This window comes from Colobus angolensis, unplaced genomic scaffold (assembly GCF_000951035.1).
Source record: "Colobus angolensis palliatus isolate OR3802 unplaced genomic scaffold, Cang.pa_1.0 Scaffold249, whole genome shotgun sequence".
Classification (NCBI taxonomy): Eukaryota; Metazoa; Chordata; class Mammalia; order Primates; family Cercopithecidae; genus Colobus; species Colobus angolensis.
This window is the reverse complement of record NW_012115699.1, coordinates 658329-667419: the sequence shown is the minus strand read 5'-3', so window position 1 is coordinate 667419 and position 9091 is coordinate 658329. Positions and strand designations below refer to the sequence as shown.

General features: G+C 53.2%; 1 protein-coding gene and 1 pseudogene across 3 annotated transcripts in view; both read left to right on the top strand.

Moving 5' to 3' along the window:
• Positions 1-5890, top strand: part of LOC105514595 (chromosome unknown open reading frame, human C2orf81) — an 8281-nt gene extending 2391 nt beyond the window's left edge. The window contains exons 1-4 of one of the 2 annotated variants that reach the window (XM_011946056.1): positions 1980-2404; positions 3850-4080; positions 4172-4390; positions 4481-5890. In XM_011946056.1, coding sequence (XP_011801446.1) covers positions 2384-2404; positions 3850-4080; positions 4172-4390; positions 4481-5818 — 1809 coding nt within the window. In that variant the 5' untranslated portion in view covers positions 1980-2383 and the 3' untranslated portion in view covers positions 5819-5890. Of the gene's footprint in view, positions 1-1979; positions 2405-3849; positions 4081-4171; positions 4391-4480 lie in introns of those variants that run through there. The other variant, XM_011946057.1, reaches the window with a different exon arrangement.
• Positions 1122-2080, top strand: LOC105514594 (annotated as a pseudogene). Its single transcript, XR_001002204.1, has 2 exons — positions 1122-1555; positions 1611-2080. The product of XR_001002204.1 is annotated as a high mobility group protein HMG-I/HMG-Y-like (transcript).
• Positions 5891-9091: the final 3201 nt, after the last annotated feature.

Here is a 9091-nt window from a genome sequence, read left to right as displayed (position 1 = left end):
CGCCCGGCTAGTTTTTTGTGTTTTTTAGTAGAGACGGGGTTTCACCATGTTAGCCAGGATGGTCTCGATCTCCTGACCTTGTGATCTGCCCGTCTCGGCCTCCCAAAGTGCTGGGATTACAGGCTTGAGCCACCGCGCCCGGCCCGGAGAATATATTTTTATATTCATTTCAGAAAATGCCTTTTGGTTGTATTTATAGAACTGAAATTACAGGCTTGAAGAAGTGAAAACATTTTTTGATGTCTTCATGCATACTGTTGCAGCATGGTGTCACACTAAACCTTTACCAATGTTGAGTATTCTTGTTTTTAAAATAATTTCTAATTTGATGAACTAGAAATCAGAATCTCAATACTATATTTATTAGTCATCTACAGTCCCTCTTTTGTGAAATGTCATGTCCTTTGCTTATCTTTGGGATCTCAAATGGTTTTTCTTCTTATAGTTTAAATTTTTATTGCAATGTAGCCCAAGCTGGACTAGAACTCCTGGGCTCAAGCAATCTCCCTGCCTCAGCCTCCCAAGCAGCTGGTACTATGGTTGTGCACCACTGTGCCTGGCCATTTTTCTTCTTCTATTTTTTATTTTATTAGTATTTATTTATTTATTTATTTGAGACAGAGTCTCGCTCTGTCACCCAGGCTGGAGTTCGACAGGATGATCTCAGCTCACTGCAAACTCTGCCTCCCGGGTTCAAGTAATTCTCATGCCTCAGCCTCCGTACTAGCTGGGATTACAGGCGCCCACCACCATACCTGGCTAATTTTTGTATTATTAGTAGAGACGGGGTTTCACCATGTTGGCTAGGCTGGTCTCGAACTCCTGACCTCAAATGATCCACCCGCCTCAGCCTCCCAAAGTGCTGGGATTACAGGCATGAACCACCGCGCCCGGCCATTTGTTAAATATGAGCTTTTAATTTACTCGGGATATTTATCTTTTTTCATATTTGTTGCAAATGCCTTTGGCTGAGACGCTCTGGAGTCAGACTTGCATGTGAATGCATTCTGACTTCACTACCTCCTACTTGTGTGATACTGGGTAAATTAGCATAAAATGGAGATAAGAATAGTTGATTAAAAAAAAAAATGTAGAGAACTTTTTAGCTCCCCTGAGGCGGGGCTGCGCTGTTCTAAGGGGGACTCCGAGCCCGGGCTATTTCTGGCGCTGGCGCGGCTCCAGGAAGGCATCCGCATTTGCCACCAGCCGTGGCCGCGGTGGAGCCTGGCCAGCCTGGCCGGGCCTCAGCGCCCAGCACTGCCGCTCCTGCCAAACCGGAGCATGCACCGCAGGCCAGAGAGCGAGTTCGCCCATCCCAGCCATCACTCTTCCACCTGCTCCTTAGAGAAGGGAAGATGAGCAAGTTCACCTCAAAGTCCAGCCAGTCCTTGGCCTCCAAGCAGAAAAAGGACGGCACTGAGAAGCGGGCCATGGCAGGCCGCGCCAGCAGTCTCCGGTGAGTCCCGGGACATCGCTGGTAGGGAGTCAGAAGGAGCCCAGCGAAATGCCAACACCTAAGAGACCTCGGGCCGACCAAAGGGAAGCAAAATCAAGGGTGCTGCTAAGACCCGGAAAACCACCACAACTCCAGGAAGGAAACCAAGGGGAAGACCCAAAAAACTAGAGAAGGAGGAAGAGAAGGGCATCTCGCAGGAGTCCTCACTAAAGGAGCAGCTTCCTTCTGGGACTGGACAGCTTTGATCCACTCCCACCCCGCCACACCCTCTACCCCGTCCCCACACCCACTATCACCACCGCCTCCTGCCACCACCCCCCATCTTCCACCTGGCCCTCACCACCACACTACACAACACACTAGCCGCTGCAGGGTCCCTATGGGCTGAGTGGGGAGGACTTTTCCCCTGGCCTGTTCCTACCCCCAACCCCCGCCCACCCACTCATACATATGTGCCCTCCTGGACAAGGCTAATGTCCCACTTAGCCACACCCTGCACCTGCTGCGTCCCCACTCCCTTGGTGGTGGGGACATTGCTCTCTGGGCTCTTGGTTTGGGGGCCACCTCTCTGCTCCTCCACTGTTCCCTCTGGCTTCCCATAGAGGGGCCTGGGAGGGTTCCCCTGGCCTTAAAAGGGGCCCAAGCCCCCATTCTTGCACACCCCACTCCACTGTCCTGGCAGCAGCAGGTGTGGCCAATGGAGGGGGGTGCTGGCCCCTAGGATTCCCCCAGCCAAACTGTCTTTGTCACCATGTGAGGCTCACACCTTTCATCCTTCCCCACCTGCCCTAGTCCCTGCACTAGATTGGACAGCCCCCACTGGCTACAGGAAAGCAGGAGGGGTGTGAGTCCCCTACTCCCTCTTTGCAGTGGCCCCAGCCCCCTTACCCTCTGCCTGGGATCTGAGTACATATTGCAGTGAGGGAGATGCAGTCACCTATTGTCCAGGTGAGGCCCATGAGCCCTGTGGCAGCCACCTGAGGTGGGCTGTGGCTGCTCTCCCAACCCTACTTTGCTTCTACCACTTGGCCATTTCCCCCTCCTCAGATGGGGCACCAATAACAAGGAACTCACCCTTCCCACTCCCAACCCTCCTGCTCCTGCCACCCCCCAGGGTTCTGGTTCCATTTTTCCTTTGTTCACAAACTACCTCCAGATAGTTGTTTTGTTTTTGGTTCAATGTTCCATTCTTTGACATCCGTCATTGCTGCTGCTACCAGCGCTAAATGTTCATCCACATTGCCTCCTGCTCTGCACATGATCCCCTCCCCCAAGTTACTCTTAGTGGGGAAGAGGGGCTGGGGCATGGCAGGCTGGGTGACCGACTACTCCAGTCGGGGTCCTGCCCTTAGGATGCTGCCGCAGAGAGCAAGGGGGCCCGAATTCACCATAAAGGGTGTAGGGGCCACCTCCTTCCCCTGATCTGTCAGGGAGGGATAGCCATTATTTGTCCCAGCCTGGGGCTCCCCCTCTGGTTTCCTATTTGCAGTTACTTGAATTAAAAAAAAAAAAAATCCTTTTCTGGAAAACAAAATGTAGAGAAGACTCTAAATAGCACCAATAATTCCAGGACTGTTTACTGAATTGTCTTTCTCAAGTACTTCGAATACTGAAGAATTTTGAACACTTGCACTGGTATAAGGGCCATGAAGTTAAACCTTCACATTGCCTGAGTTTGCTCACTGTGTGCTCCTAAGCAAGGATGGTTAACTTCTGTCAGACTTCAGTTTCTTTCTTTTTTTCTTTTCTTTTCTTTTTTTTTTTGAGACGCAGTCTCACTGTCGCCAGGTTGGAGTGCAGTGGCGCAGTCTGCTCGCTGCAACCTCCATCTCCCGGGTGCAAGCGATTCTCCTGCCTCAGCCTCCCCACTTCAGTTTCTTTATCTGTCAATTGTGGTTAGTGGGCTGTTAATGAAAATTATTAAGTCAAACATCTACTAAGCATCAGTCACATATGGGCTCTTCCTCAATTGGCCCTTTTCCTTCCCACTAGACAACTGGAGAAAGCTTCCTTCTAACCTACAGCTACTCTTTTTTTTTTTTTTTTGAGACGGAGTCTTGCTCTGTCCCCCAGGCTGGAGTGCAGTGGCCGGATCTCAGCTCACTGCAAGCTCCGCCTCCCGGGTTCACGCCATTCTCCTGCCTCAGCCTCCCGGAGTAGCTGGGACTACAGGCGCCCGCTACCTCGCCCAGCTAGTTTTTGTATTTTTTTAGTAGAGACGGGGTTTCACCGTGTTAGCCAGGATGGTCTCGATCTCCTGACCTCGTGATCCGCCCATCTCGGCCTCCCAAAGTGCTGGGATTACAGGCTTGAGCCACCGCGCCCGGCCCCAGCTACTCTTAACGTTCGACTTCTTGGTTTCCTGCTCTGACTGCCCTGTTTTGTTCTCACAGAGGCAGGAGAGGCAGGTCCGAGACCGCGCGGTGACCCGGTCCAAGGCGGAAAAAGTGCGGCCGCCCACAGTGCCAGTGCCGCAGGTGGATATTGTGCCTGGGCGGCTCAATGAGGCCGAGTGGATGGCGCTTACCGCCCTCGAGGAGGGCGAGGACGTGGTAGGGGACATCTTGGCCGACTTGCTGGCTCGAGTCATGGACTCTGCTTTCAAAGTCTACGTGACTCAGCAGGTGGGCCGGGATTCGGGTCCTTCAGACTCATTTCCTCCCTCTCCCGCCCCTCCCTGCCAACCTGAGACCCTCTCTCGCCTCGCCTCCGCAGTGCATTCCATTCACCATCAGCCAGGCCCGGGAGGCCATGCTGCAGATCACGGAGTGGCGCTTCCTGGCCCGGGACGAGGGAGAATCTGCAGTGGCTGAGGACCCCACGTGGGGTGAGGACGAGGAACCTTCGGCATGCACGACAGACTCCTGGGCTCAGGGTTCAGTGCCCGTGCTGCACGCGCCCACCTCGGAGGGCCTGGAGAACTTCCAAGGCGAAGTACACTCCTCAGGAACCTCTCCGGTCTCCTCTGCCCCTACTCCTGCTCTCCCCTTTCCGACATCTCACTGTACGAGTGCATTTCCCCAGGACCCTGGGGGCGTGGACCAGATCCCTTTAGGAAGGTCGTGGATGGGTCGAGGCTCCCAGGAGCAGATGGAATCTTGGGAGCCTTCTCCGGAGCTGAAAGTCACCTCGGCCCCTCCTCCTACGTCAGAGCTGTTTCAGGAGGCAGGGCCAGGAGGTCCTGTAGAGGAAGCGGACGGCCAGTGTAGAGGCCTCTCCTCGGCCGGGTCCTTGAGCGCGAGCTTCCAACTGTCGGTGGAGGAGGCGCCTGCGGAGGATGCCGACCCTTCTCTGGAGCGGTACCTGGTGGCCAGCTCCCAGGCGTTAACCGAGAGGGGACAGCCCCTGGGCTTCCATTTGTCATTGGAGGACCTCTACTGTTGCATGCCCCAACTGGACGCGGCTGGGGATCGGCTGGAACTCAGGTCGGAGGGGGTGCCCGGCATCGCCTCGGGCGTGTGGGAGTCCTGCCCCTCCGCGTCCTCCCAGCAGCAGCGGGATGGATCCTCAGCTGTGCGGCTGAGCGCCCAGGACCACAGGATGCGCCGCAAGGCGGCCGTGAAGCGCCTGGACCCTGCGCGGCTCCCGTGCCACTGGGTGTGCCCTGTGGCTGAGGTCCTGGTCCCAGACTTTCAAACACGCCCCTTGGAAGCCTACCGCGGACGGCAGCGGGGCGAGAAGACCAAGGCCCGGGCCGAACTCCAAGCCCTCGGCCCCAGCACCTGTGTCTCCCCAGCAGCGTTCTTCCCTCTCGGGCCAGGCGTTCAAAGTGCCTTGGACTCGGGCCCCGCACTCCACTTCCCCACTTTAAATTTAGGCCTATCGTCGCCATCCTTCAGGTCAAAGCTGCCACTCCCCGACTCCAGGATCCGCTTCCTCACCACACACCCAGTGCTCCCTGATGCGGCCCGCAGCCTTAGCCCCAAGCTGTGGCCCAGTGCCAGGTGGCCCAGCGGTTGGGAGGGGGAGGCCGAGCTGCTGGGCGAGCTGTGGGCTGGCCGGACCCGTGTGCCCCCACAGGGTCTGGAGCTGGCAGACAGGGAGGGCCAGGATCCTGGCAGGTGGCCTCGAACCACACCCCGGGTTCTTGAAGCCACTTCCCAGGTGATGTGGAAGCCGCTGTTGCTGCCAGAAGCCCTGAAGCTGGCCCCTGGTGTGAGCATGTGGAACCGGAGCACCCAGGTGTTGTTCAGCTCTGGTGTGCCTGAACAAGAGGACAAAGAAGGTAGCACCTTTCCTCCCGTTGAGCAACACCCCATCCAGACAGGTGCCCCAAAGCCCCAGGTGACCGTAGCACAGCTAATGAAGAACTCAACCCCCAAAGTGTGGTCACACTCCTCTAAGCCCGCTGCCTCACTCTGATCCCTTAGCCTCTGGCAGTGTTAACAGGCCCCTCCCTCTGCTTGCCAGAAATAAACACCTGAGTTGCCTTAGTCTGATGTCTCTTGTCAGTTTCTTCCAAGGGTGTCCACCCTCTCACTGAACTCCAAGGGGAGCAGTTATCCTGCAGGCCTAGAAGAAGACAGAACCAGGATTCAGGAAATAATCCTCTTGCCACCCTTAGGAGACCCTGCTTTAGGGCCAAAACTGACCCATCGCAGAGGCATTGTAGAGAAACCCCCGTGCTCCAAAGGAGTACACATAAGGGCTGCCAGCGGGTCTGGCTCTGTAGAGAGAACTTCGTGTCTCCTTTCAGTAGGGGAGGAAGGAGATGGCCCTGCATAAGCAAAGAGTGATTTGAGATATGAAGAACTTGATTTCTTGCTTCCCGGGTCCCTGGAGCTTGGTCACTTCACCTTAGACTGCAAATCCAAATTTCGCTTTTGGAGTTAAGGAGGAACTCTCAAATTCAAACAGTATATTGAACAAACTCAAGAGTCAGTGCCTCCTTAAATTTTGTCTCAGGCTCCACACCTGCCTCGTTGCTGGTCTCCACTCTGCCCAGATTTATCCTGCACCCACTTCCTCCTACAGCATTTCCCCAGCAGACCCAGGAAGTTTCTGCTATGTTGCTGTGGGCTGCACTCAGCATCCTAGTCTGGGGTGCTGGCTCTGTCTTCCTTATTCTGGTCCTCCTGCTTCAACTACGTGTGCAGCTCTGGCAGAAGTCTCATCCCTGGGACCTCCAGCGCTGCTCCACAGATCTGACTGGGAAAACAGCCATAGTGACTGGGGCCAACAGTGGTGAGTGCTCCTGCCACACTGAATCCTCACTGTGGTCCTCAGCCTACAACAACTCTCACAGGGAAGGCAGGGAGAAGCGTCCACTATCAACACCCTTGTTCCTCCCCTAGAGTGTCCCTTATTCACTGTAGTCACCACCCAGCCAAAGCTGTCCTCCCACAGGCATCAGGAAGGTTGTATCCCAGGACCTAGCTCAGTGTGGGGCCCAAGTGATCCTTACCTGTCAGAGCAGGGAACGTGGACAGCAAGCCCTAGCTGAGATCCAAGCAGCCTCAAACAGTAATGGCCTCCTGCTTGGCGAGGTGGACCTTAGCTCCATGACCTCTATTCGGAGCTTTGCCCGGAGGCTTCTACAGGAGAATCCTGAGATACATCTGCTGGTAAACAATGCTGGAGTCAGTGGTATGTGCCTTGGCTTGCTTCTCCAAACATGTTTCTGCAGCCTCCTTTCTAGCTCAGGAACCCTAAAACAGGTATCCTCAAAGCCTAACGTACGCAATCTCACCAGAACACTCTAATCCATACCCTCCCCTAAAAAGCCAACATTGAGTTATAGCCTTAAACTTCATTGCCCCCATCTTTGCATGTACGTGCCCCTGTGGCATTTCTGCTGAAGGTAATATGTCCCTCCCAGACCTTGTCTCCCTCAAGGTGTTCCCTTTATCATTCAATGCCAGTGTTTTCATTTCCTCCCAGGATTCCCCAAGACACTTACCTCAGACCTGGATCTCACCTTTGTCACTAACTATGTTGGGCCCTTTCTGCTCATAAATCTACTCCAAGGTAAGGAACGATGGGCACCTTCTGTGCTGCCCCTCTTCCCTGTACCCCTGGCATTCTAGTGACTGTCTCCCAGGACCACTTCTTGCCTCTTGGCACCCAACTGCTTGCTGAGTGGTGACCCAACACACTTTTTGTGGTACACATCAGGGAGGCCCAGCTGGCACAAGCCAGTATTAGAAGGCTGGTAGAAGAATCATTCAGCCCAAAATATAATCAGCAAGGGGATATGAGATCCCAGATCTCCTTCTCCCATCCCCTAGTTCCAGCCAGACCAGTAGAGTCAGTTTTTGCAACGAAGGCTTCTTTAGGGGGATACTAGGCACCAGAAACAGAGAAAGCAAGAAGACCCAGTTGATTTTCTCAGGGTCAGCCAGAGGTGTAGGCCATATAGGTGATACAGTTGATACATTACTGCCTTGGGCCTAAGTCCTTTGAAGAGGCCCTTTCTGATTGAGAAAGTTTGGCTCCTCCAGGGGAAGGTTCGGGGAGTGGGTGGCAGGCACATTATCCTGGATGTTTTCTCTTAGATTGTATAATAGTCCCTTTATTATTTTTGTTTGTTTGTTTTTTTTAAATTACTCATCCCCTTGCAATGTGATAGCCTCTTTAAAAGAAAAGCATTTTTTTTGGAGGGGTCAGGTAATACATATCCAATGTACAAAATTGAAAGTGTACAAAAGGATATAGAGAGTTGTTTTTTTTTTTTTTAACTATTTTTCTCTTCTTGTACATCAACCACCTGTTCCCCCACTGAGAGGCAACTCAGGGTCTCACGTATCCTTTAGTGGTCAACTAAATTAATCCCAACTGGAAAGTGAACAAAGGCAAAATTCTATGCACCTGCAAGTATGATTGTTTTTGTCCCTTTCCACAAATTGTAACATGTCATGACACTATCTGCATCTTGCTTAGTGACAGTTTCTTAAACTTCTTTCCTGTCTCCTCTTCTCTAATCTATTATCCCCACTGCCACATCTAGTAATCACTTTTCATCATGACACTTTCTTGCTTAAAATCCTTTGAAGGTACCCCTCTCCTTTGTAGGATGAACTCTAAGCCCCTTCTCTATAGTTAGAAGGCCCTGTGCTAGGCCGGGCGTGGTGGCTCATGCCTGTAATCCCAGCACTTTGAGAGGCTGAGGTGGGCTAATCACCTGAGGTCGGGAGTTCGAGACCAGCCTGACCAACATGGAGAAACCCCATCTCTAGTAAAAATGCAAAATTAGCCGAGCATGGTGGTGCATGCCTGTAATCCCAGCTACTCGGGAGGCTGAGGCAGGATAATTGCTTGAACCCGGGAGGAGGAGGTTTCAGTGAGCTGAGACTGCGCCATTGTACTCCAGCTTGGGCAACAAGAGTGAAACTCTGTCTCAAAAAAAAAAAAAACCCTCCACTGGCTGAGAGCCTTGCCTTTTGCCCTTCCTTAACCCACCTCCTAGTCTCCAGCCAGGCAATCTGCAGCTCTTGGACCATGGTCTGTTTTTTTTTCACCCTCTCGCTGTGTTTTTGCACATATGGTTCCTTCTATCTGGAATATCCTTTCTCATCATGTTGGCCTGGCTAACTTCAGTTCACCTGCCAAGATGCAGCACAGATATCACCTCTGCTGTGGATCTTTCCACAATCTTCACCTCCCCCAGTCACCCCCATTTATGGGGCTCCATGAGCC